The sequence below is a fragment of the Harpegnathos saltator genome, unplaced genomic scaffold (assembly GCF_003227715.2).
Source record: "Harpegnathos saltator strain DR-91 unplaced genomic scaffold, Hsal_v8.6 scaffold285, whole genome shotgun sequence".
Taxonomy (NCBI): Eukaryota; Metazoa; Arthropoda; class Insecta; order Hymenoptera; family Formicidae; genus Harpegnathos; species Harpegnathos saltator.
In genome coordinates, this window is record NW_020230078.1 from 76,626 (window position 1) to 104,275 (window position 27,650).

The 27,650-nt window shown below is 41.2% G+C and overlaps 3 protein-coding genes across 7 annotated transcripts in view; 2 read left to right on the top strand and 1 right to left on the bottom strand.

Annotated features, from left to right (window-relative positions):
• The window catches only part of Rpn2 (Regulatory particle non-ATPase 2), a 46,382-nt gene extending 27,091 nt beyond the window's left edge, over positions 1-19,291 (bottom strand). Inside the window, exons 1-10 of the mRNA XM_011146881.3 lie at positions 19,006-19,291; positions 18,478-18,595; positions 18,115-18,284; positions 17,835-18,043; positions 16,780-17,253; positions 16,277-16,503; positions 15,826-16,081; positions 15,402-15,590; positions 7,504-7,719; positions 6,331-6,395 (exon numbers count right to left, since the gene is read on the bottom strand). Coding sequence (XP_011145183.1) covers positions 6,331-6,395; positions 7,504-7,719; positions 15,402-15,590; positions 15,826-16,081; positions 16,277-16,503; positions 16,780-17,253; positions 17,835-18,043; positions 18,115-18,284; positions 18,478-18,595; positions 19,006-19,030 — 1,949 coding nt within the window. The 5' untranslated portion in view covers positions 19,031-19,291. The remainder of the gene's footprint in view (positions 1-6,330; positions 6,396-7,503; positions 7,720-15,401; positions 15,591-15,825; positions 16,082-16,276; positions 16,504-16,779; positions 17,254-17,834; positions 18,044-18,114; positions 18,285-18,477; positions 18,596-19,005) is intronic.
• On the top strand, positions 9,432-15,041 carry LOC105186577 (pancreatic triacylglycerol lipase). Of its 2 annotated transcripts, XM_025299580.1 has the most exons (8): positions 9,432-11,150; positions 11,261-11,494; positions 12,023-12,194; positions 12,382-12,530; positions 12,821-13,069; positions 13,491-13,682; positions 14,442-14,550; positions 14,907-15,041. In XM_025299580.1, the coding sequence occupies exons 2-8, from the start codon at positions 11,467-11,469 to the stop codon at positions 14,962-14,964; spliced, it is 957 nt and encodes a 318-aa protein (XP_025155365.1). In that variant the 5' UTR covers positions 9,432-11,150; positions 11,261-11,466; the 3' UTR covers positions 14,965-15,041. The 2 variants fall into 2 exon arrangements, with proteins under 2 accessions (XP_025155365.1, XP_025155364.1); XM_025299579.1 differs by lacking the exons at positions 9,432-11,150; positions 11,261-11,494 and having other exon boundaries at positions 11,505-12,194.
• A 2,418-nt stretch (positions 19,292-21,709) lies between the features above and the next one.
• LOC105192510 (ribosomal biogenesis protein LAS1L) lies at positions 21,710-24,477 on the top strand. 4 transcript variants are annotated; one of them, XM_011156687.3, is made up of 7 exons: positions 21,710-21,872; positions 21,972-22,049; positions 22,134-22,226; positions 22,293-22,626; positions 22,701-22,891; positions 23,034-24,007; positions 24,092-24,476. In XM_011156687.3, the coding sequence occupies exons 2-7, from the start codon at positions 21,997-21,999 to the stop codon at positions 24,418-24,420; spliced, it is 1,974 nt and encodes a 657-aa protein (XP_011154989.1). In that variant the 5' UTR covers positions 21,710-21,872; positions 21,972-21,996; the 3' UTR covers positions 24,421-24,476. The 4 variants fall into 4 exon arrangements, with proteins under 4 accessions (XP_011154989.1, XP_011154990.1, XP_011154992.1 ...); XM_011156688.3 differs by having other exon boundaries at positions 21,717-21,872; positions 21,947-22,049; positions 24,092-24,477; XM_011156690.3 differs by lacking the exons at positions 21,710-21,872; positions 21,972-22,049; positions 22,134-22,226 and having other exon boundaries at positions 22,307-22,402; positions 22,472-22,626; positions 24,092-24,477.
• The last annotated feature ends 3,173 nt before the right edge of the window (positions 24,478-27,650 follow it).

A 27,650-nucleotide genomic window follows, 5' to 3' on the forward strand; every position in this document is an offset into this window, starting at 1 on the left:
TTTCGACGAGAGGAAGCGAGAACGAGATAAATTGAAGTTATACGTACAAAAAAAAGTACAGATAGGGAATCAGGGCAGGTGGTCACGTTTGAGATCAAAAGAGGATACATCCAAGAGTCAACGGGAAACACACAGCGACCAAATCGCGGCGAGGACGCGTGTGAGGACGGAAGTGGGACAGTGTTCAAAGGGTTGGAGATTAACATGACAGAAAAAGAGGGCGGAAAAACACGCGGCCTGAAATGCGAACGATGGGAATCGCTAACCCGTGCATTGTATGGACATTAATTGGAAAGGATGGCAAGGATTAAGCGGGGGATCTCGCGAAGAAATGAGAAACGGAATCAGGGACGGAGCTGGGGATTTCGCGCTCCCCGGGGGCTGCCACGACGACGGGACGCGTCTTCGATTTCCGCGCGCGCTGCGGAAAAAACACAGAAGGGCTTAATACAATTTCCATGAATCGTTCGGCAGGGGAGATCCCGAGGAGGGCGGCGAGGAACGCGCTTGGAGAAACATTCGGATGTTAACTGAGCCGCGATGGAATATTTATGACGATGATCCGAGCCTGCGAGAAGGGCGCGGAACAGGCCGGTCGGTCAAAGGACTGCACGAGTGAAATAAACGTGAGCTCTCGGCTCGCCGATCTGGGAAGATGAAAATTATCGATTCGCGCTCTCTCATGTGTTATTCATTGTTATACGGAAACATTACAGCTAATAATACAAATAATGCGACGTGTCGCGGATAAAAATATCGTTTATCATCTGAAACGAAGGTCCACGTTATAGGTTCGGGTCTATTCGAAGAGGGACTCGCAATTATTCATCGCCTGAATGAATTTCGTAACTTCAATCATTGCTTCGACTTTTATCGCGTCATTTTTTGTTGACGTACTATGACGTTAAGTATCATCATATATTTCTCCTCCCCCCCTTTTTCCCACTCTATATATTGTATATATCGTGCTTGACAGATCGACTGATCTTAAACGCCATTCTATGATCCCACGACGGGGGAAACCTTTGTCTTTGTCGCAGGGCAATGATTTATTCCGTGAAGAAGCCATAATCCAACCTGCCGTTCCAATTAAGAGACTCTCCGCTCTTTCATCGATTATCACAGAAAGAATCGAGCCCGAATAGACAAGAGATAAAGGCGAGCCAGTGACCGTTGAAATCTCGCCCATCACGCTCGAAATCAAGAAATGAAGAAAATCTTCATCGGGGGGTGGCTGTCAGTTATAAAAAAAAAGCCGCGACGTTGCAAGAAACCTCCGAACGTTCGGGAAAAAATATCGTTTCCGATTCCGATCGGAGAGAAACAGATCGCTTCTTATCATTTTTATTATCTGCTTGAAGATCTCCTTTCCTTTTCGCCCGCTAAAGTAACCGTTCGCCCTCCCCCCCTCCTCTCTCTCTCTTTCATCGATAAAAGAAGACGTATTTCCTGCTTGATCAATACGATTTCTCCCGGCTCCCGCGACCGGGACGAAATGAAACTTCGTCCTCCTTTTTTTCCCTTTTTCCGGCATTTTCAGGCTACACGAAGCGCATGAGCGCGTTTTTACGGCAAACGCAATTTTACGCCGCGGAGGCGTCGAAGATCGCCGAGCTATCGCACATCCGGGTGTGCCCCGTATGAGAAAATCCAGAGCCCAGGCCGGGGAGGAGGGAGGGTGGCAAGAGAGGAAGCGAGAGCGGCGAGACTCGGAACTTGGGAGACACCTCGGGACAGCCGAGTCGAATGGAAACGCAATCCTGCACGCCTCCGCCGCGGGATAGCTATCGGGAATACTTATCGCGGGGGAAACGGGAAAATGCGGCGAAAGGAGTGAAAAGAGTGCACAGGGGCAAAGGGGTTGAGCGGGAGAAAATAATGCATGCCCCTGTTCGTTGTCCTCTCTATCGGGCGCAAGCGCGCCCGCGATCAGGGAGATTCCTCTTTCCCTGGCAATTGTGTTCCACGTCCTATCGAGACGGGCAACTCCTTCGGCTTTCACCGCCTACCACATCACCACGTAACAGCAACCACCCACCCCACGCGCCCCCGTGGGACAACGGGGGTGAATATCTCTAGCCTGGGCCTCGTTTTATAAAACTGAGCGCGCCTGGTTATACGAAGAGACCGCGAGAGAGCCGCGTAAAGGCCAGTGAGAGCGAGAACGAGAAAAAAAGGTAGAGAGAGGCTGTACAAGAATAATTCTTTGCCAATTTAACGAAACAATAGTGCCGGCGCACGGAAAAAGGAGCGGCTAGATTTACGCTCGTCTCTGGATAGAATGAGAGTTCGTCGTGAAATTTTAACTCGCTTCGGAACTTACACGGTAAGCTCGTAACTTCGGCTGGGAAAGCTGAACAAAAATTACGGGAAGCTTATGAGACAGAGAGAAAGAGAAAGAGAGAGAGAGAGAGAGAGAGAGAGAGAGAGAGAGAGAGAGAGAGGCAGAGGTCGGCGGGATAAGTATAATACATTATCTTTGTTTCTGTACGAACGTGTACCACGAAGGGTTTGAAATCGACCCGCAGTAATTGGGCGGTTTCCTCATCTTGCTTTTTATTATTCGTACAAATGAAAGGAGGCGTGGATGAGAGTTTTTGTGGCGGAAAATTACTCCCTTCAATCGCGCTTGTGTCTTCGTTTTCCTCTTTCCTTTTTTTCCTTTTTTCTTGTTTCTCTCTTTGCTATCTTTCTTCCATTTTCTCATTTAGCTTCCGAATTCATTATGTTGACTGTTAAACACAACAGCTTCTTTAATGATGAATAATTTTCTCCGCAATTGTCCGCTCTTGTTAGCATGCGATAATTATTTCGGGACATTGCTTGCCTCTCTAATAATTTCGTAATTATATTCTCCCGAGACATGTCTGTCGAGTCGAAAGAAGAGGAGTTACGGACACAGAATGGCGAGATGCGAGCAGTTACAGTCTCGGACTCGGAGTTTGAGTCCACTTACGCGACCGGCTGCTCTGAAATTGCAATTTGAATGCGGTAGAAGGAGACGTGGTGCAGCTTGTGCGGTGTATAACTTATTCAATAGGTCGGCCTCTATTCATTGCGGTCGCTAGAAAGGGTAATGGCGAGGATCTCGAGAGAAGAAGAAATAGGAAATACGAAGGAAAGAAAGCAGCTACGTATGAGAACGTGTGTGTGTGTGTGTGTGTGTGTGTGTGTGTGTGTGTGCGCGTGTGTGTGTGTGTGTGTGTGTGTGTGTGTGTGTGTGTGTGTGTGTGTGTGTGTGTGTGTGTGTGTGCGTGTGTGTGTGTGTGTACATATGAGAGAAAGAGAAAGAAATAGAGGGAGGAAAAGGAAAACATGTCGCATCAATTCGAAATTAACACAAAGAGTTGCATGCGAAGAAAGCAATATCCGAATAAGAGCGCTGCCTGTGTACAACAAACGGTGTTCTAGGTGTTCTAGATATTCCCCGGTGTTCTAGGTGTTCTAGATATTCCCCGCGTTTCTCTGTACATCCGCGAATTCTTCGACTAATTTGCCTTTGACTGCTCTCTCTCTCTCTCTCTCTCTCTCTCTCTCTCTCTCTCTCTCTCTCTCTCTCTCTCTCTCTCTCTCTCGCGTGGGCAAAAACGCGAAGTGCATTGTTATGTGTGTCCCTCGACTTGCTAATACGGACTGAAAATGGTGGAATGTTAAACTTGCAAATTTCGACAGCGGGAACATTCTCTTCGTTCAAAGAGATAATTCGCATTGAAAATTTGAAAAAAATAAACGAGAGAAACAGGAATGGAGGAAAGTAGGAAATTTTCGTCGTATAACCTTCATACGAACGCACATTCACATCTGCTCGCGACAGGCATAGCAAGTCCTTCCTACATGTCTCGGAAAGTGTCGTGATCCTGGAGATTAAGAGAAAAACTCTGGGGGAAATTCATTTCAGAGGCAAAAATAACCACGGCGATCGAACAAAGAAGAATACACACGCCCCGGCGGCGTCTGTCGGCAAAGTCAAATGTTGCCTACGTCGAAAGTAGTGCGGAAATAGCTCGAGAATCGCCGTTCAAAATCAAAGGGGAAACTTTATCTTCTATTTACTTTTGAAACGCTCATAACTTCCGAACTACTTGAAATCGAACGTGCTGAAACTTCGGCATATGGTTTGTGTCCAGCTATAAAACTAAGTTGGTCGAAGAGCCGAATCATTTAGCTAAGGAGGGAAAAATGAAAGGCAAAAATCTAGCCCCGGGGATTTCAAACCCGCTCAATCTCCGCGCGTGCATTTGCTCGTGAAAGCAGGCGGAACGAGGCGAGAGGGAGTGCTGATAAAAAGTTGTGTTGAAAATTCGTCTCGGTTTGCCCGCTAGTTGGAGAATAAACGAGTTCAAGGTGGTTGCGGCGGTGGCGGCAAACGGCCAAGTGAAACGCAAATTCGCCGTTGCTCGTGCCGCGAGCGCGAGCGCGAGCTGCATTCCCGTTTCTTCGTTGTCTGACACGAGCGGCCTCGTAAATCAAGTGTCGATTCGCCCGCAACTGTTTAAAACTCGTTTATTTGCCAACGTCACTTCGCTTCATGCCACGATAAATGACGACTTGAGCGAGCACGCGCGTGTCGCGATATTTTCGCATTTGTTGCCTCAATGATAACAATTCAATCCGGTCTCTGACGTTAACAACAGTGCCGACGGCAACGGATCGGCTATCGATGTATCCTGCAAACTCTCAAGTACCAGAACTACGTAGCGCCCGATGAACCGTATAAGCCGACTGTGTACACTGAAATGTCTTCGTCGGTTTGCGCTGACACGGAAGCATTTACGACGACGAAGACGTCTTCATCACGAAGAGGCAAGCGTCCGTTTGATCACTACGCATTTATATTTGTTCAACGACGGAAGATAAAAAATCAAAGAGAAAAGCAAACATGTATGCGCAGTTTAAGGAGAAAAGAACAGTCGCCTTTGGCGAGATAAAGTCGAGCGGCGAAATCGAACGACAAAATCGCTCATTTTCAAGCCAGCCCTTCTCGATAGAATTCCAAGTCACGTGATATTTATTTCAAGCTACCTGCCGACGCATATTTCTCTGTTTTTTACACGGTGTATCTCAACAACGCCGCACAGTTTCATATCTACTTTATAAAATTATCGATATCTTTACAACGGGCTCTTAAAGCCGCGAGATACAGAGATACACGCCGGGAAAAATCGCGCATACGCATCGGGAAACGCGGCGAGGGCGAAGACTCGTCCGTAGGATTGCGCGATAGAAAATCCGCAGTTTTTTCCCACAGGAGCACACAGCGCGAGCAATCGAAACGTAGTTTCATTAACGTCGAATTTACAGAGACGAAGTTGCGTCAGCGGAAGTCGCGGTGAACAACGACGCCGTTATCGCGAGAGACGGTAGACTTCGGCCGACTGCGATCGGTCGCGAAGTATCAGCATCGAAATATTAGCGATCGATCGGCGGATAAGACCGACCGCGAGACAATTCGCCGGCATATAATTCGCATTCTCGTGACGTCAATCACGCCGACACGACGGGATTTCCGCGACGCGCTCTTCGTCGCGCTCGCGCTTCCGCAGCACGTACGTAAACAAAAGGCTGATCGTTATTCATTAACGCGTTAACACACCGATGAAATATTACCTCAACCGACCAATTTGCCCGGCGAATTCGATCGACGTTACTTTAACCCTTGTGTTCTCCTCGGATTTACATGACCCGGGAAGAAACTTAACTCCACGTATCTCACATTTTTTTTTACATCTATACATTGTTAGCACTCTGCATTTCACGACTTTGTTTTCGTGGAGTATACACAAGGACAAAGCCATGAAATATAGAGCACAATTAGATATAAAAAGGCGGCTGTCCGCGGAATAAGCGCAAGCCTGATTCCGCCTCTGTAATAATAACCTCTCGGAGATTGGCTTCGAGATGGTCGCAATTAATTTAATTAACGTGTCTCGTAACGCGTTCTTTAACGCTCGCATTTGTTAGGGCATTGCACGCTCTCGCGTGAGCGCGAGAAAGCACGCGTGCGCGATTTATTGTTATTGCTGTTTTTTCGACGGCGGAAACACCGCGGAAGGGCGTTTAACGTTCGCGGCTCTTGCTCGCGCCCGGAAACACTGCGGAAAGGTCAAAGTTACGACCCTGAGATTTTCCTGTTTTTTCGGGATGGCGAGTTGATGCACGCACACGAACGGCGCAATGGATACGGTTCCACTCGGAATCTCGGAGGAGACCGACCTAGAAAAGAGGATTCTCGGAGAGCCGCGAACTTCTCTCGCAAGCGCACGGAATGCCCGCATTCTTCGTGCTTTGCATCCGCCCTGTGGAATTGGGTAACTTTTGAAAAGTACTCACCGGAACAGCAGGAATCCTAGACCGGTAACCGCGGCTCGCCGAACATCGTCGTTAACATCAGAAACCTGTTAGAAGAAAAAAGAAAGGAAAAACGAGGAATGAGACGCGTGATTGTTCCGCGCGGAAATTCGATCTGCCCGATTTCTTTTATCCCGAGAATCGACGCGGAAAAACGGCCCGTCTCCTAAAGCGAAGACGTAAATCGGAATTGGTATCCGAGAGAGCAACGTGTTCGATTCGCGCGCGATCACCGCGCGCACAATCGTGCTTCCGATTAGCTTATTAAAAAAAGAGATCATAAAGTTGAATCGAGAACGGAAAGTTCGGCTCAATTTTCCGCTTTCTTCGCCGGCAAACCGATCTCCCTCAACGACGGACACACGAATCGAATGCAATGAAGGAAAATTTGATTGGAAAACCCAACTGAATTTTTCAACCGACCCAACGACATCCTGTTTCCGAATTTTCATAGCGCTTCCCATATTTTCGGCACCGCCCCCGGTATACGACATATTGACCAAAAGCTCGTCAAAGTTTGTCGGATTTTAGCCATATCTCTTTTATTATCGAAACGCGCATGTTATCGTTACCGTTTTCTATCATTTTTCGTGTCACTATGTTGTTTCACGTAGGGTTGTCAGATTTGTAAGTTAGTAGGGGAGAAAATTTTTCGAAAATTTTGATAAGCAAAAAAAAGGGTGGAATGCGTCCATCATGTTTTCGAACGTCAATTTCCAATTACATATATATTAAAAATTTCATATGTATATTTTATATGTACATATTATTGATAAAAATGTTATTAGATAGCGACTACAATAAGTCACTGTAAAAGCACGTCTGCAAATAAAGACTCCTTCGATACGGTAGGGAAGGGCAAGCAGCGTCCTTGGCAGAACATGAAAATCTTGGCTAGAAAAAAGGATTTGGGAATCTCCTTCCCAAAGGAGGACATCCGGCAACCCTATCTATAACTATAGGACACCCGCAAGATTCCTTCGAGATATCACGGACGACATCCGACAAACCGTCGCAAGCTCGCAAATAAGATGACGAGCAAATGATCGCGACGTCGAAAGCAGAAGTAACGAGAGCAGACAAGGCCACGTCGAGGCGAGAGAACGCGATTCAGCACGTGGCGTGGTCGCTCGTCGTCTCGGGATCGACACTCACGGCAACGTGCAGGAGCTTGCGGATGGCCTGATTGTTTCCGGTGCCGCAGTAAGCCATCGCCAAAGTGTACATGCCGCTCCTACGCAGGATCGGATCCTTGTCCGCGCACAATGATGTCACCAAGGGATCCGCTTCCTCGAGGCGGCCGTACATCGTGAACGCGATGCCGACGGCCAGCCCTCGGAGAATCTTTTCGTGCTGCGTCTCTTGGGCGTACTGCAAAGGCAAAGCGTCGTAAAGAGATCGATAATCAAGCCCCGGAACTGTCGCCGTCGTAAAGCCGACGGCGGCTCCTTCTTTACGGCGAACAGAGCGGATGACGACGATATAACGGCAATATTTTGCATCGGATAATATCAGCATGGCAATACGAGGTCGCGAAATGCGCATTGTGTCGCGCGCGCTTCAACGCGTTGCCAGCCGCAGCGGCGCGTCGGGGAACTTTGCCCTCGATTTCAAAATCAACATGTCATTTCAATATGTTGATTAATTACACTTATTAGCCGGTGAAATTACTCGCGATGAAAATGCACGCTCGGAGAAAAACCGACGCAATTAATTCACTCGTAGCTGACGCATGGAACGACGGCGAGTTCTATTCGCTTGCCAACTACGAACTCATATTCGGCAGTCAACGTGTCAATTGTAAGCGCACGATAATGTTCGAATTCTAATTTCACTTTATTAACAAGACAATAATGTCCCTTTGATGTGCTCTAGAAAATACAGATAGCAGTAGAGTTTATAGCGCTTTAATAAAGGCTTCTCAGTTTCAAGCTGATATCAATATCAGTAAAGGCGACTTGTAATGATAGTTCTGGATGTAATAACCGAGAGAGAGAGAAAGAGAGAGAGAGAGAGAGAGAGAGAGAAACTGATTAAAACAGCCCACATCTTCCGAATATCGGTTAGCTGCCACACTAATACGATTAACAAGCTTAACCCTTTGAGTGTTGCGGGCGCATATATGCGCTCCGAGTAAGAGGTTCGCCACGAACTACCGGCGTTTTCGAGTGCTCTCGCTTGAACATCCGCTTTCTCCGCCGTTTAGTTACAGTTGTAGTTGTAGGCTTTGTTTTCAGTTTCAAACACTAATTTATTTCCCTCCCGTCTAATATCGTCGCAGATGAGATATCCGACAATCTTGCCAAGTTCTGGCACGCCCGTATACGGAGCGATTTTTTGTCGCGCTGCTGCGCACCCAAAGAGTTAAATTTCCCGTGTGATGTAACGCGACGTGAGGAAAAATTTGTTATTTCTGGGATTTCTCGCGAGAGCACGACTAAATTAAAAAAAACCTCCCACGTGAATATTATTCAAAAAGAACATATTTTTCATCTTATACGATATATATTTATAAAATTGATAATATACTAAGTAGTTCAAACTCAAGCTCAAATATCCTTAAACGGATACTGGAATAGCTTTGATATTTTGCGCAACTAGGTTATTAGAATTTTTCAATCGCAATATTGATTTACCGTCAAAGAAAAAGGAACAATCCTGCGAAAGCGGTACATTTGTTACAGTTTATGCTGATGTCTAAAAAGAAATTCGTGTGATTAGAAAACACTAGTAACCTTGTTCCGAATGTTAAAGCAACATATTATCTGTGCACGATAAATTGAGAGATATGCTCGTTCAAAGGTTCTGATAAAAATATATATCGGATAAAACTCTTGCGTTGCAAAAATCTTGTACATGCAAAAATCAATGTAAATACACGTCCACATTCGCGACACGATGTTGACATAAAGTCTATCCGTATAATAACTGTTAATCCCGTTAATGAACGATGAGACGTTTCTCCAAGGTAAAAATTAATGAGCGAGCGAGCGAGAGAGAGAGAGAGAGAGAGAGAGAGAGAGAGAGAGAGAGAGAGAGAGAGAGAGAGAGAGAGAGAGAGAGAGAGAGAGAGAGAGAGAGAGAGAGAGAGCGATGGTTCTCGTTTTGGAATGAGTTTGGACCTTGGAACATCCGGAGCGAGGCTGAGGCTACAAACACTACCGACGGTTTATCCTGTTTACCAATCTGTTTAATGACGTTACGGCCACGGTGTAATTTTGCGAACGTCGAAACTACTCTCGGATTGAAACAGACGCGAGACAAAGACGCAAGATACGGAACACGGATAAGAAACCGAGCTCGCTCCGTGCTTCGTACAAACCAAAGAGCCAGTTAATATTCCGGAGAAGCTACGCGACCTAACCAAGCAATTTCCAGTTGAGCAATAAATAACAAATTAGATTCGAGGCGTAACAGTCCGGTCTATTATTTTTCATCTCGCGAACCTTCGCCGAGAATCGGCGAGCGACTTCCGCGCGACTTCTTGATTGGGAAATATTTTCCCACTTATTCGCGCAAACATCTCTAAGTGAGCCGTTGTAAACACTTGATAACGTAACTTTGAACATAAACTTTTGCGTAATCTCGCGATACACCTGTTGGATCAAAGTTTACCGGTAATTATAGCAGCTGTCGTAGCATCGGCCGGAGGTATTCGTCCGTTATCTCGAAACCTACTGAGTTTAGACGTTACTCAAAGACGAGGATGGAGGAACTGAAAATATCGGGGGATAAATTAATCAAAGATTAATTTATAGGAATCGATATGTCTTATCGGACACCGTGCGAAAGAGGAATTCTCCGAATAGAGACGGAACGCGCGGTAATACTTCTTTCTCCTCTCTTCCCCGGAAATGGAACGCTTTCCATTCGTTTATTTTGCTTCGTTGGTTTCTCGGAAGTTTAGCTCCACGAAATTGTGCACGTTGCTCCTTCTCTTCTTCTCTTCTTTTTTCAACAGCGTTGCGTGAATCGTATTTATCCCAAGCGGATTTCGCGACTAATGCGCGCCTGGCTGCTTTTTGCAGGCTCGAAATATGTCGCGTTACTTAATCGCGGAACCGCTGGGATACATTATGGAACCCGTAATGGATAATTCGATTAAGTCGACGGACTAGTGGCAAGTTATGATTCGTTTAGCATCGACCCGCTGCTGCAACGGCCAGCGGCGACGAAAGTTAAGGCTTGTTTCAGTCCCGCGCGAAACTACTTTCCCCGAGAAACATCGTGACGAAAACGCGACCGTTGTTTTGGGCGTGGAAACTCGGCGTGGAAACTCGCAGATTAAGGCGCGAAAAAGTGTAGCAGCGCCTCACGTCCTTCACGCCTTCTTCCTTCCTTTTTCTCTTTTTGACAAACAGTTGAAACTTCCCGTTAAATCTGCTGGACGTTAAAAGAGTGTAAACTCCGAAAATCTAACATTCTGTTCTCTCGCAAAGAGAAAAAGTTTCCTCTACAAAGTCACGCTAGGGAAAAATCACCCCTGGATGAAACTCGTTCAAATTTCGAAAGAGAATTCGGTAATACGCTGTGTAAATGAACATTCTTTGTTTTCGCGAAAAAAGTTTCCGAAGGAGAAAAAAATTACACGAAAGTTTCTTTTCGGTGATTTGATCTCTCGAAGTCACTTGTGAACATTGAGCGGTACGCCTAAGACATTATTTAATGTTAGATTTCAAAGTAAATCCGAAAGATATCGTCGGATAAAGCAATGCACTGATATAGTGAACATTTCGTCATTAGATATACTTTGTGGCCAAACTGGTGCTGGAATGTTAAGAATTATTTCCAGGATTATCTTTGTATGTAATTTTGTATGTTTACATAATATATATCATCGATAAGATAATACTCGTGGTATTAAAAACGTCGGCGATCATAAACTCTATCATATTTTTCTTTTTTTCGAGAGAGAACGATTGCGATCATAAGTAAAAATCTCCCAGCTCGTTAATCCTCTCCACGAGTAATTGACGCATGACGAATTAATTACACCTATCAATCTATATCACTTATCGATTGCAACGGACAAGCGTTCGTCGTCAGCAAACTATAAAAGAAACCACCGACGTGAAGACCAAACCAAAATCATCTACGACATTCCACAAATTCTCAGAAATGGCAGCTGTGCCGACGATTGCGTTAGGTACGTGAAAAGAGAAGAATCCTCATCAAACAACTCGCGGAAAAGAATTATTCTTGGACTTGCAGTTGCACAATTGTGAAAACGAGCCTTCGATTATGCGAGAGTTGTATATTCGTGATTATTCTTAAACCTACAATCGCGTATTCGCGAAGAACAACGATTATTCTTAGATTTCGCGCTGAGAAGAAAAAGCTGGTACTCATAATTCTCTAAAATGGCACGGTGATTTAATTATAATCAAGGAATTCATCTTCACAGTTTCGCAGTTAGTGCTGTTGTTGCACCAGTGATAACAATCTCGTATGCATTTGTTGTTACTATTTTTTTTTTTGTTAGAGTTTTGGTTAACGTCGAAAGTGACACACGATAATTTTAACAAGATCAACTATTTCTCTCTCTCTCTCTCTCTCTCTCTCTCTCTCTCTCTCTCTCTCGCAGAATCTCAAAACGAGTAGATCTACAACATGTTTACGTCTTGCCCGGTCTCGAGGAGCCGTCGCAAACTAACGAACGCTTTTCTATTCGCAGTTTATCCGCCTCTCTTGGCGTTATTAACCACGAGCAACGAGAACTACACGATCTTCGCAAATGACCATGGAGTCGCATACGCGATTGACATCAGCGAACCAACACTGAATGAAACCGAAATCGCGGAGATGGCGGACGCTGTAGCGAAGACTGCTTTCTTCTTGTACACTCGGTAAATATTACACGCGAGTGGATCGTCGCGAAAATCATCGTTCTCGCACATGGAACTCTCTCTCTCTCTCTCTCTCTCTCTCTCTCTCTCTCTCTCTCTCTCTCTCTCTCTCTCTCTCTCTCTCTCTCTCTCTCTCTCTCTCTCTCTCTCTCTCTCTCTCTCATCTCCTTCTCCTCTATCTTTCCAGGAAGAACCCGAGACAGGGGCAAGTGTTGCTCCTCGACGACTTGGACAACATAAGGAACAGTTTCTGGGATTCAAAACGTCCCACTCGTCTGATCACCCACGGCTGGCACGGAAATATCGACAGCGTCGTCTGCACCCTCGTACGAGATGGTAAAATCGCCGACAGCGTTTATAACTTCAATTCTTCGTTCCTCCTCCACCCCGTCCCGATTCTCATCCTGTCCTCTCGATTCTCGACGGCAAGATCGCAGATTCCTCCTGTCCTCTTGGATCTCGTATATCGGGTCTAGAATTTCTTTTCCTCTTTTCCTTGGATTCTTCCCGTCTCTTCGCGACTCGTAGATCTTCGAACGGCCCAACGCTTTCCCAAATAAATCCGCGAAAATTTCTCTGCTCGATCTTGACGATTTCTATTAACGTCTCCTCTTCAATACTCCCAGCATATCTCAAGGCTGGCGATTACAATGTCATCCTGATCGACTGGCAGAAGGCGGCCAGTTATTTAATATATTGGAAATCCGCGAGTAGCGTGCCGCAAGTGGCAAGTCGGGCGGCCCTTATGTTGAACTTTTTGGAGGAGAACGCAGGTCTGAATCCGGATACAACCAAGCTGATCGGACACTCCTTGGGAGCGCACATCTCTGGCCTGGCCGCTCGCTTCGCGAACAGCGAGATCAACGAAGTACTCGGTAAGTAAACTGTTCGAAACATTACAATAACATGACATACTTGCGTTCTTCTCTCCTTCTCTCAATTGCTCGACATCTATCTGTATTTGCTGAGTTAATTAATTAAAGAGAAAGCAAATCTCAAGAAAAGTGAAACGACGCGAGAGATGACGGAAAACCGATGAAATAAATATACGTAGACGGGGTGCGTAATGATAAATACAGTGTGAAGTATATTAAATATTTATGATAAACAATAATAATGAATAAATAAATTAAAAAACGAAAAAAGTGAGCACAAGCTGTAAAAAGAAGGGAAGGAGCCTCGCCTTTTACCTCTTCGACTTGAAAAGACCTTGAGAGGCTCGAAATTCCCTCTCAGCCACTACCTCGATCTCGACCTCGGACAATAAGCTAAGAACGCCGCCGCTCTTTTTCACAGCTCTAGACCCTGCGAAACCCTCGTTCTCCGGGAAGAACCCGGGCTCCAGGGTGGACAAGACGGACGCGTTTCGAGTCCAAGTGATACATACGAGCGTGGGTGTCCTAGGCATGAAGGAGGCGATCGGCACTGCCGATTTCTACCCGAACGGCGGCGGAAAGCAGCCGGGATGCAGCCTGTGGGACTTGATCGGTAAATAATGACGAATCCAATCGGACGCATCGGCGCGCACGCAAAGGCTGCCGTGCGCAAATTGACATAAAGCCGCGCGCGCGCGCGGCACGGGTGCGTATTACACGGGCTGCGTTTGAAGCAGCCGGTGAAACGGCCGGCGCAGAGTTACCGGTTTGTTTGACAGAGCACACAAGGTGCTCTCCCCTAAATACGTAACACGAGAGCCGCGAGAAATTGATACCACCATTGAAAGGAGAAAGCGCGGCGAGATGAATTTCTTCCTCCACGGGAGGCCCGCTGGAGTCCCATTGCTCGAGCGAAGCCGAGTCGACGTGAGAAGGAATCAATATAGCAAGGGATGCAATTGCGTCCCTTGGATGCTTGTTTGTCGATTACGCATGCTTATGCCTTATTCTTTCGAAAATGAAGTAAAAAAAAGAAGAGAGGGAAAAATGGGCAGCAGCGCGTGAAGTTTCATGCTCGATGAACGAACGGTTTTACTTGCTGACTTCTTGCCTTTGTATTGTTATCGCCAATTAAACACATGTATAATTCTGTTCTCTCGAAATTGAAGCAAAAATCCTCAATTAGCGGAATAACGTTTCGCGCGCGGCTCTTCGCGTTGCGATCACGGACATTAATTCGCACGGCTATGTATGCGCGCGCCAAGCGCAACCGTGCGAATTCGCGGCTCCGTAAAGTTCGCTACGACGATCGACGTCGTCAACGCTTGTTGACTCATTACACCAACGAGCTAATCGACGCGTCGATATGCAGGTGTGTGCGCGCACTCGAGGTCTTACATGTACTACGCCGAATCCATCGTGAATCCGAAAGGTTTCCGCGCCGACGACGTGTTCATGGGAGGACCGATTCTCGATGCAAAGTAAGTGCAGCGTTGATTTTCCCGTGCTTTTCTCCCCTTTTCCTCATCAAAGATGCAAAACACCTCTTTAACGTTTCGAAAAGTTGCTTTCGTAAAAAATTGCGCTTTTTCAACGTTGCCTCATGTGTGTATGTGCGCATCTCCAAGAATATTAAAGGATGCTTGCAGATAACACACGATTGCGCTTCGATCAGTCTTTCCTCTTCCATGTTAATTAATAAATGTTGTCAACTTTACTTGATGGATCGATAAGTATAGATTAATTCGATCGAGTCCGCGCGAATGAGAAAGAACAATAATGACAGTTTTAAAGTGCAGACGAGCGATTAACGCGACTGCTCGCTTGTCGATTTCAGGGCGAAAGGAGAGTACGTTCTGGAGACCGCCAGCGAGTCACCGTTCGCGCTTGGATAATGATCTACTCGTTTTATAATTATTATTTTGGTACAAATTTTACGATATGATATTAAAGATGACTTTCTTAAAACCTTTTTAAGAATATATTTTTCGTCTTATTCTATTAGCCCGCTAACGATAATAATTCTCATATGCCCGAACCGTTTATTCGGTGAGCCGATAATATTTTCAAACTTCAAATTTAAAACGCGTGTCGCTGAAAATGCAATGCAACCCCACCATTGGGAGTTGAACAAACTACTAGTCAGTAAAATACTAATTATAGTAGACTACAATAATATATTGACTACTACCACATATATGTTACACACTAAACTCTGTTACCATATCCCAGTTCTCTCTCATAATAATATGTAATATGAGCAGTAATAATTAAGAATTAAATATACAAAGCAAAGTACAACATGCCATGTTTGAGCATGCCTCAAACTTACCGCGACCATGTCTTCAATAGCTTGTGTGGATTTGGATCCCAGCATGACCATTCCCATAGCGATACCAGCGGCTTCGCCGGTCACTGCGTCGTCTTGGTACAAGTTAAATTTCAGCTGTTCATAAACGTCTTGCCTATGAGAACCCATAGCGGCCAATCCTAGCCCGAGACAACCTCCATGACGAACCATCTGAAACAGGGATAAATCGCGTCGCATTGTATGAATCAAATTTTCGGTTTCAGACTACGTTTAAATTTGGACAGTCTTCGTTTATTATAATTTAATTAATAACGAGAGACAATAAAGTATGATAGCAGAGTAAAAATGCATCTCATTGAGAAATAACGATTTAACATGTGAAATAATTGCTCGTGCGTTCTCAAAAAATATTGCAAGGAAATATTTTATACGACGTGTGCCGTACCTCATTTTGAGCATCCTTCAATTGGCCGAGGAGGTAGTCTGTGATGGCAGCACCGTGATTAGCATGGATCAATCCCAAAGCGTATAAACCGCCGCCCTCGGAATATCCAGCACCAGCGGCACCTGAATCTCTCGGTAAGTAAGACTGCATCAGAGCTAAAGCTTCTTGCTCATGTCCTCGGTGTATCACTCCCAAAGACGCGGTTGCAGTAAGTTTCGCCCAATTGGTAGCTCGGGCTAGCCATTCTAAGTTGTCTCTGAAATAACACAGGAATGTTCTGGTACTCGCGGAAAAATTCCTCTCAAAGTTCTCGTAATATTTTCAAATGAAAAATATAGGGCAATTCTACAAGATTTCATTTCTGGTATATTTTCCTAATTTTCTTTTCGAAAAATTAATAACAGAGATGAAGTTTTTACATCCAAGAGAAATCCTAGAAGTGAATACGAACCTTAAAAATTGATCGCTAGTCGTTCCCGAATGCATGAAAGCGTTAGCGATTACAGTGGCGGTGTGACAAATCGAAACTCGTATGGCGTCTTTGGTATTTTTCAGGATCAGCATATCAGTATGGTTGCTGCGAATAAGGAATTGCAAGTGCAGATCGATCGATACCTCGCCGCCCAAAATACTAGAGAGAGCGTCCACACGTTCTTGCTGCTCTCTTTCTTCCGCATTCTAGAAAAAAAGTATCATAAAAGACATATTAAAAGGTAAATTATAAAATAATTTAAAATATCACAGTAATTTATAGTGTAATATATATTTTTTTTTTAATGCAATGCACATAAAATACACAATTTTATGTATACCCATGCTGTATATATCGCGTATAACAAAAAATATATATATATATATTTGTTATGTATTGCATACAAGGAAATAAAAGAACATTTGTGTGACTTTAATATCTAATAAATAATATTCCAAGTTTATTCATGAGATAATACCTACCAAACTTTCGACACTGCGCTCGGTTTTATCTTCCGCAGGGGTAGTACTGCTATCGGTCTCTATGCTCGCGGATTCCGTAGCTTCAACAGGCTTGGTGTTAGCGGTGACGGTGGTAGCGGCGGGTTTGACCACTGGTTTAACCATCAGCGCGCCCGGAATGGGCGCGGTGGCACGCAAAGCTTGTAGGACGCGGCCGAGGAATTGTTGCGTTGCAGATTCATATAGATCGAAAGCGATCTGATACGCCATCAGCACGCAATCCTGAGAGCCCTTGCTCAGTCGATCGAGAAGCTCGGCCACGGCCAATGGATCATCCAAGAAGATCAAACATTGACACATATTGACGTAGTCGGGAGTGCCCAGGTTTCGATACAGACTGACCAGACAGCGCAGTACGGTGTTGCGAAATCCGCGGTTTTGAATGAGACTCATGGCGACTTGAAAGGCATAGGATAACATTCCGCTCACGTCATCCTAACAAAGTAAAGGATCTCGTTGTATTTCTATCGACAAATGCAAAGGTCTTGAATGAATTTATGTTTAATGGATTGAATTTTAGTATATTATCAATTTGTATTGATTCAGGCATTTGTTGGTGCATAGCCTCTTTTGTGTGGTAATTCATACCCTTCTCTAGTGAATTGATCACTTAGACAAGAACGCCTGAATACCATCTTTTTCTAGCACCTATCAGGAACATCCAAGCTAAAGTGTTTAGCAGAGATGTGGACATTTGTTGGTGCATAATTATTCCCCTCCACGGAAATATTTATCGATTAAAATTATTAATATAAATTGATACAAATCAATATCTTGGGTCTTAAATCAATATTACTTTAGTATCTTTTGCAAATAATATTTATAGTATTACTAATATAACAAAATATTATTTTCTTTCTGGATATATCTATTTTATTCTAAAGGAGTTGAAATGTAAATCATTATTAATAATTAAAAATATATATTATAGAAATAAAATAGAAATAGCTAATAACCAAGAATATATTATGTGTAAGTCTAAATGACAGATTCCAATAAAAAAAATTGATACTCACAGACTGCATAATGGCAGCCTCAAAAACATCCATCCGACGTGTCTCAAGGGCTAGACCTAAAGCTTGGCGATACTGATTGTCATCCAGACAACGTTGGAACATCCTATTTACTATTCCCTCCAGTCTAGGGTCAATACCTTTATTACCAGGAGGAAGCTTGCCCTCTGCTTCCAAAACACGTTGTTGAGTATAGTAATCAATACACTTGGCTGAAAATTCAATTACATAAGTTATCACTAGAAAATAGAGCATCACTATGATGATAATGTTTCAAGCGTACCAATAGTAGTATCAACATATTCATTTCGAGCATTGACATCAAACAGTTCTCCAGCTCCAAGAGCATAAGTCAGAGAATCTTCGAAGCTACCTAAATGATAGTATACTTTGCTAGCCACCAAAGCAGCCAGTTCATGTTGATTGAATGATTTATCTTCATGTAAAATTTCTCTATAAAAAGGACATTAGTTTAGATTACGAGATTTATATTTCCAAACAGTTTAAATCAATTTATATGAGAGAAAAATTTAATAGGAAAATAATGTCTTTTGTAAAAAATCTAACAAAGATAAAATATAGATTGATAAATATATTATTGTAAATTATGTAAAAACAAATTTGATTATTGTTATTTTTTACATACATCTTTTCTATGGCTTCAGAAATCTCAGGCCAAAATTCGTCAACTATCATGTCCAACTTTTTCAAGGCAAAAACCTTCAATTCAGGCATAGGCTCCTCAAGTAAGGAGATTATGCCAGCTGCAAAAATAATAATATTCTAATTATTCTAATATTAAACACATCAATTATTAAAATTAAATTAAATTAATCAGTTATGAAGATAAAGTAATAATTATATTAAGTATACTAAAATAAAATGTATACACATGTATAAGATGAATATATAATAGATAAATAAAAAATAATAAATACGTAATGAAATTTATCATTTAATAAATTAATTTAAAATTTAATACTCTTCTTTTCCACGACATTTTTAATAATGGATGCTCCGAAATTGTGTGTCGGAGACAATTAGAGGTTGGGTCTTGCATGATTTGCAAATCATCGTAGAAAAATTTACATATTTAATCAAATTATTATATAATGTAGCATAATTTGTGAAAAACTAATATACTTTGACATATCTGTCATGACTTGACGTTTACCTGCTGAAGTGATATTCATCTTCATTGGACGACAGTAACTTTCTCGAGGAAAACAGGAAAACACGTTATGGCGGCGCACCACGAACCAGAGAAATGCTTGAGTGGCTAATAGATGTTTTGACCATAGACTTCTATAGCCTACAACTAGACTGCTAACTTCGACTCAATATATGACTCCGAAAAATATGTACCAGGGCTGCTATTCCGTAACCACTTATCGACAGTTGTCTGTGTCGTTAGCAATATTGCGCAGCTTTTTTGTTATATAAAAAACCTGCGCAATGTCGCTAATGACACCGACAACTGTCGATATATAGGTACGGAATACAGCCCTAGAGAGGAACGTGAGAGCGGCCAACACGACGTTTTCGACGACACCGACTTTCCGCACTGGGAAAAGGCGCCATCTGCATCCATTTTGAGAGGGAAACTACGATACTACTTCCGATACTACGATACATTCACTTTCAGGTTTCGGCGGTAAAACCTGCATATGATGGCAGTCCGTGCTACATCCACTTTCAGGTGGTTTATGTCCGTGCTACAACCATAATAGCGTACTTGACAAGCACGGTACCGCACATGCGGTGTTATGCGTTTATATAACACTAGAACACTACAAGCGCGTGCTACGCGCGCATCATTTTAGTTTATTCATATTAAAGTTTAGAATAAATATTATAAATCATAAAAATAATCCCTGTAGTATAATAAAAATTTAATAATATCCGACTCCAACATACGATGTATTAAGCGTATACAGTTTGAAATTCCATGATTTCTGCATAACGCGTAACTAATGAATTTCGACGTTTAACATTTCTATTCCAGGCCATCTTAAGTTCATCTTTAGATGCTATATGCATCGTTCTATTGGATAAAAAGCATTTGAAGATGAATTCAAGACGGTCCTGAATATAGAAGCTAACTTCCCTTTCCCTCCTCCTCACCCCTTCCCACTCCCATACTACTCTCATCCTATCACTCTCCCTCCCTCCCATACTCCATTACTCTATAATTTTCCCTTACTGTTTCTTTTTCCCTCACTCTTTCTTTCTCTTTAACTCTCATCCTCCCTCTCTCTCTCTCTCCCTCTCTCTCTCCCCCTCCCTCTCCCTCTCCCCTCATCCTCCCCCTCCCTCTTCCTCTCCCTCTCCCTCTCCCTCTCCCTCTCCCTCTCCCTCTCCCTCTCCCTCTCCCTCTCCCCCTCCCCCTCCCCCTCCCTCCCCATCCTCCCCTCCCCGGCATTTTCAGTGCTGGCAGTAAATATCGGAACACAGCCCGTTGGTCTGTTCTTTTTAGCTGCACTACTGAACTGGTGCAATAAGTTAAAGTGAGAAAATATATAGTTGTCTCATTCTAACTTATTGCACTAGTTCGGCAGTGCAGTTAAAAAGAATAGACCATATATTTTTCTCACTTTAATTTATTGCACCAGTTCAGTAGTGTAGCTAAAACGAACAGACCACGTGTCTATGATGATATATGGTTCTTTGTAGCTACACTATTGAACTGGTGCAATAAGTTAAAGTGAGACAAATATAGGTTTTCTCACTCTAGTTTATTGCACCAGTTCAGCAGTGCAGCTACAAAGAACCATAGACATAGGAATATAGGGACAGAGCATGGGTGCATTCCGTTTCACGCATATGCGCGCATTTATCTATAGTTTATGTCACGTATACTATAAAAAATGCGCGCATATGCGTGAAACGGAACGCACCCCATATAGTTGCGGAGGGATAATCATTGCGGGACGGTGCGACGAGGTAAACTGTGCCTAAATCTAATTGATGGTTGTGCCGTGTGTAAGTATTTGATATATACATAGATGTATATAAAGTTGTGTGCGAGCGAAATTATGAAAAAAAAGACACATGCATAACCTCTGTAAAATACTGTCAGTGTAAATAGTTCTTATCATTTTGTTACATTTACTATTTGCCAGTGACAGCCAAGTCGTTGCATCACACACTCTGAATATGCGCACTATTGTAGCCAATGAAACTTAAGCCAGCGGTACACGGTGCTTGTTTTCGTGCTGGATTGCTTGCTGGATGAAAATATTGCGTTGTGATTGGTACATTTCCGAAGATGGATGGAAATGCACCAATCAGAACGCAGTATTTTCATCCAGCAAGCAATCCAGCACGAAAACAAGCACCGTGTGCCACTGGCTTTAGGCACAGTCGCTCTCCGTATTTCAGCACAACTCCCCTCGCCTGTCTTACGGGCTTATGCTCTGTCCCTATATTCCTATGTCTATGTAAAGAACAGACCAATACATTGTATTCATGCATTTTTGCATACGCACGTGGTTCGAGTGAACGTTTAAGGCAAAAGCACAGGCTTTTGCATAACACATAATACATAACGCATAAGAGAATAAACCAATTAGTTTTCTTCATTTCCTTCCTCAGGACAGAAATGAAGAACTCTGATTGGTTGATTCTCTTATACCTCGTCTACAATATATCATAGTCCGGTAAGAGAAAAATAATCGACCGCGATTGGTCAATTTGTACGACTTACGACTTTATGACTTCTATTGTAGACGAAGTATTATGTGTTGTGTATTACGCGTTAGGCCCTTTGCACAATGCCAGGCAACGGGCAATAAGAATAAAAATAGACCAATCACAATCGACTATTACAAGAATAAACTATTGTGATTGGTCTATTTTCATTCCTACTGCCTGTTGCCTGGCATTGTGTTTAGGGCTTTATGCAGAAGTCTGTGCTCTGGCCTTTAGCGTTTGGTTGAGTGCGTTCAACGAACACAGCAAGAAAATGGCGTATGGGTACACCCTTCTACCTAAAGCCATATACCGAACTGAACTGAACTGAACGAACACAGCAGTTGCACAGTGAGTGAATAATTTATTAATCTAATAGGCTTAAATTTACGAGTCTAATAATAAAGGCCAATGATTGTTAACAGTTTACTGATCGTTTTGTTCTGCTAGTCATTAGTGAAGTCTTCTTTCTCTCATGGCGTTATCCGGCAAATCCAGAAATGTGAAATTAGTACCTTGGTTTTCTTTGTAAGTATCAATTCAAATTATGTTTCGATGATGTGGGAAGTAAGCAACGTTTATTAATAATTAATTCGATCTGTTAATTTCAAGAGCCGAATGGCACGATGCTTATAAGAAAATCTACTCCAACGATACTGCAGAACAGACAAAAGCGTACGAAACGCTTCTAGCATGGAAGGCCAGGTAATATGACTACATGTTTGATTCACAAGATAAAAAATAGATCAGTTATGAAAATGATTATTTCAGGATACCGAAATTACCGATAGGCGTTGACAATACTCTCTCGATCTTACAAGTTTGCCTTCGTGATCGTGATTGGACGTCTAAGATTGACAATAGAGAATTGCCAATGTATTGTGAGAATGATTTAAGTTTAATGTATTCCACTGCGATAATGAGATTTTTAAATCACATATCGTCCATAGAACATATGAAACAAACATCTCTCTTTCGTATCGCGAAGCAATTGAAAATTCCTGAGTGGATAGTTGGTCTAAGACACAATGCTGCTCATGGACATGAATTACAACCTCTTGGTGTATTAAGAATAGCAATAAATGTATTGCTTGAATGGTTACATGTATGTGTGTATATACTTTAAATATAATGTATATAATGTATATATTATATATATTTATTAAAATCTTTTTGAAGGAGGAATATTGGGCTCCTGAAGCGTCTGCAATGGAAAAACGTTATGCAAAGAAAGATAATACATTAGAAGAGGAAGAAGATCTGAATAATATACAGGCCTTTGGAGATCTAATTGAGCTTTGGACAAGTGTTGGTTTATATGTTCATGCTGGTTATAAATTTGTATTAGATCTACCAGATGAAAACTTACAGTATGTTTATTTCAATCTGAATGGATGATAGTTTTCTTTTAAATTTATATAGTTTAAAAGAATTTATACAGTCTAAAAAATTTATATAGTTTATATAGAATCGAATCATTTTATATTTAAATTATTTTTTAATATATTTTAGGGAAACACTACAAGATTTACAGAAATATGTGTTGTCCAATAACAATAGAAACTTAGATAATATTGAGGATAAACATATACAAATCGATAAAGACATAAAAAATACACAAACTTACACTTTGAGGGGTGCACAGACTTTACTTGTATTTGAGATATCTGCATATTTATCGAAGAACTTATCAGTACTTGAGAGAAATGATACAATTTGTAAAGTATTGTGCGGAAATAGAATTTTCTTACCTGATTCAGATATTATACAAATTTTCCTGCCAAAAGGACAACATGAATGTGAAATGAATGATAAGTTAATACCACCCAGTATGCTACAGTTTTGGAAAGATATTATTATTTTATTGCATAAGAAAGAATTATTAAAAGTGCTGATATTTAAGCTGGTTGACATCTTGAATGAAAAGTATGAAATTAAGGAAAGGAAGACATATGTTGCTTTATGGTTAAATACTATTATTCATAGTTTTATTCAACTTGACTTGGCTCAAAATGTCTGTCGTACTATGGAATATGAATTAGGAAAACAATTGTCTACAAAAGATCTAAGTCAGCGTGTCAAAGTATATATACACAGTAAATATCCTTATTTGCAAGATATTTTGTGGATAGACATATCAAGCACTGTACCATGCTTTCTTCTTGACACACATTTTATGTCAAAACTTTTATTGAGTGCAAATGAATTCTCTGTGGAATTCATAAAATCACTTTTGAAATTTTTTACACCAGATATAGATGAGAATACAAAAAGATATTTGTTAAATGTACTGAAAATTTACACATCTCAAGAATATAACAATGATGAAAACCATAGTATTAGCGAAAAAATATACACTGTTGACAACCTCCGTGCAAATATGGTTGAACATGAAACATTAATGCATGAGGAAAAATGTAATGAAGATAGGACTTGTCTGTTAGCAGATAAAACGATTCGCAATTTACATTGGAAGGCAGCATTTGGTATGTTTGTAAATAATCTTTTATTAAGTATTTACTGTTAATATAAAAATTTTAGGTGGTTATAATGAAATATTTTATTTTTAGACACTTATCAATGGACTAATTGTCCTATTGGCTTATTGCCATGGCAAGATTCATTGGAAAGTTTAGAACTACTTAAACCAGAATTACCAAATCATTCAGCTGCAATTATGGAATCGCAGATAATTGCTGGTATTGTGAACAATAAGAATTTGAAAATGAAAAGCCGTATTAATTGGAAAAAAGTATTGCAAATGAAGAGAGGAAAGAGGAAACGTGACGAGGATGTCGCGCATGTTATATTGAAGAAAGCATTAGAAACTGCTAAGAAGCAGGATTATCTCAATTATGAGGAAAATTTGTTAAATCTGAAATGTCATTCACATATATAACTGTTATATAGAAAGTTATGAAGAAATATACCACTTATCAATAAATAAAATAAATTTGATATATATAGTAAAATTTGTTAAAACAATTCAATTTCATTGTGAAGTATTTATGTTTTAAGTGATATAGCTCTGTTTAATATTGAACATAAAAAAAATAATACAGTAATGTATTTTACAATAATGAATAAAAATAACAGTTTCTCCCACTGTGCACATGAAAGATTATCTTTAGATTTCTACATATACAGGGTGGGGGGTTATAAGTTTACAACCTGAAGTGTGAAGGTAGATTGGATTAAGACAAACATAAAAGTCCCATACCGTTTTGTGAGATTCGCAATAATTATCGAGTTATTGACAGAAATCTGAGGAGTGGGAGCGCGCCGGCATAGATGATTGGAGAAGCGTTGCAGCTGCTTAGGCCGCAGCACGGCCCAGTCGATCAAACAACTGTTGCCGGTGCGCGGTGAGGGGAAAGACAATGCACCGCTATTCGTTGTTTTATCTCGCCGGACCTACGTCTCGCCGCACGCCGCCAACAGTTGGTGGTTGTTGGGTCGAGTGGGCCGCGCTGTGGCCTGAGTAGCTGCAACGCTTTTCCAATCATCTATATCGGCGCGCTCCCATTCCTCAGATTTCTGTCATTAATAACTCGATAATTATTGCGAATCTCGCAAAACGATATGGGACTTTTATGTTTGTCTTAACCTAATCTACCTTCACACTTCGGGTTGTAAACTTATAACCCCCCACCCTGTATACAGAATAATCCAACAAAAATTGTTCTAGAGATTAAGAAATATTGAAATGGAGCGTTATACGGTGTAGCGGCGCGTGCGTATCGTAGTATAGTATGTTTTTATGAGAATCAGCGTTCGATAACGCAAACAAAACGTAAATTTCTAAAACAAATTTTTTTTTAAAGAAAACATTTCCCATCTGCTAATACAATTTGCAAGTTAATGAATAAATTTGAGAACGATGGTTTAGTTTGTGATGAATATGTGCTTGTACACTCGTGAACTAAAAGGTATGTGCACCGATTTTTTGTTGACTTCGGAACGCGCTCCAACTTGAGGAGAAAAACAACCACTGCTTCATACGTCAGCGCTGTCACTTATTACGAGAGCAGAAGGATGGCATATACGAGTGTCAAATAAGTAGTGACTGTGGCGTAGACACAAATGTCTTGGAGACTTTGAGCTATAATTGAAGAAATGAAGAAAACAAATAGTGATTGTGAAGAAAAGTGGCAAAAGGCTTCATAAAATTTGTAAAACAGCATATTAAAGGAGAGTATTAATTGTCTAATAATATTTTAAGTGAAAAATATTTTTAAATTTGAGTGTAAGTTAAAAAAAAAGTTATAAACCATAATTTCTTTAATGTTAATAATTTTATAGCTATAAATTTGCCATCGACGTTAAATGAATATGTATGTAATGCTATCATTTACATAGGTGGAAAATTATGTTATTGCGCTCATAAAAAATAAACAGCAGACCAAGTCGAATGATATTTTTTTAACAAGATACTCATCACTCAACTTGGTCTGCTACTTACTTCTGCTGAACACAATAATATAATTCCTCACCTATGGAAATAATAGCATTATATATATATTCATTCAACGTCGATGACAAATTTATTAACATTAAAGAAATTATGGTTTATAACTTTTTTAACTTACACTCAAATTTAAAAATATTTTTCACTTAAAATATTATTAGACAATTAATACTCTCCTTTAATATACTGTTTTACAAATTTTATGAAGCCTTTTATCACTTTTCTTCACAAGCACTATTTGTTTTCTTCATTTCTTCAATTATAACTCAAAGTTTCCAAGACATTTGTGTCTACGCCACAATCACTACTTATTTGACACTCGTATATGCCATCCTTCTGCTCTCGTAATAAGTGACAGCGCTGACGTATGAAGCAGTGGTTGTCTTTCTCCTCAAGTTGGAGCGCGTTCCGAAGTCAACAAAAAATCGGTGCACATACCTTTTAGTTCACGAGTGTACAACGCCATAATGCTCGTTCGATAGAAAACATTGCGGCCGTTAATGAAAATGCGGAGAATGCTCAGCAAATGTCAATTTAACGGCATTCGCAACAAGTTAATCTTTTATACGGCACTACGTAACGAATTTTAAAGACTTGCAATTACACATATATAAAGTTTCACTGACTCAAGAATTGGAGCAGACAGATCATGCACAACGTCGCATATTCGTCGACTAGGTGCTGGAGGATAAAGAAGCAGATATCGATTTTTGCAACAAAATCATTTTCAGCGATGAAGCTCATTTCCATCTAAAAGGCTTTGTTAATAAGCAGAACTATCGCATATGGGGCACAGGAAATCTCCATTTCGTTATAAAAAAAATGTACATTCGCAGAGAATGACAGTTTGGTGCGACTTATGGACTGAAGGTGTGTTATTGGACCTTATTTCTTTGAAAATAAAGCTTGAAAAGTCATTGTCGATGCTGAACGATATCACGATATGATCTCCAACTTTTTATGGCCACTAAAACTAGATGACATTAACACATGAGTGATATGTGGTTTCAACAGGATGACGCACATATCACACAGCTTATGAAACCATAGTTATTACATGAGAAATTTCCCGGTCGCGTTATCTCGCGAAACGGTAACATTAATTAGCCCCCAAGATCTTGCAATTTGACGCCTCTGAACTATTCTCTTTGGGGTTATTTGAAGCAGCGAGTTTACACAGATAAGCCTGAAATTACGGAACGCTGAAAGGAAAATATTCGACGAAAAATTAACGAGATTCAACCTTTTATGTTGCAAAAAGATATTGAAAACTTTATTAAACGAGTAGTAATTTGTAAAAAATGTAGAATCGGTCATTTAGATGATGTTGTTTTTCATACATAAATTCCCATTCCTAATGAACACATTGATGCAATAAAAATAATTTAAAGGTAATTCCATTGTTTCATTTACAAAATAAATCTTACACTTCTAGATCACCCTGTATATAGGCATTATAATTAGAACTAGTATAACTATGTTCAAGTATAAATAACTTTATTCACCTATTTCCTTTACCTTATGTGCCTGTCACATATATGTGTATAATTATATATTAATAATATATTACTAATAATATATATATGTATATATACATAATAATTTATATTAAATTATATATAATCGTATTTCTTATAAAAATGTTAAGTTTATCCAATATC

Coding starts and splice junctions, on each gene's coding strand:
- LOC105186577 (XM_025299579.1), top strand. CDS start 11,959: ATGTTTACGTCTTGCCCGGTCTCGAGGAGCCGTCGCAAACTAACGAAC. Junction 13,070..13,490: donor CGAGATCAACGAAGTACTCG/GTAAGTAAACTG, acceptor TCTTTTTCACAG/CTCTAGACCCTGCGAAACCC. Junction 13,683..14,441: donor CAGCCTGTGGGACTTGATCG/GTAAATAATGAC, acceptor GTCGATATGCAG/GTGTGTGCGCGCACTCGAGG.
- LOC105192510 (XM_011156687.3), top strand. CDS start 21,997: ATGGCGTTATCCGGCAAATCCAGAAATGTGAAATTAGTACCTTGGTTT. Junction 22,050..22,133: donor TTAGTACCTTGGTTTTCTTT/GTAAGTATCAAT, acceptor GTTAATTTCAAG/AGCCGAATGGCACGATGCTT. Junction 22,627..22,700: donor TATTGCTTGAATGGTTACAT/GTATGTGTGTAT, acceptor ATCTTTTTGAAG/GAGGAATATTGGGCTCCTGA.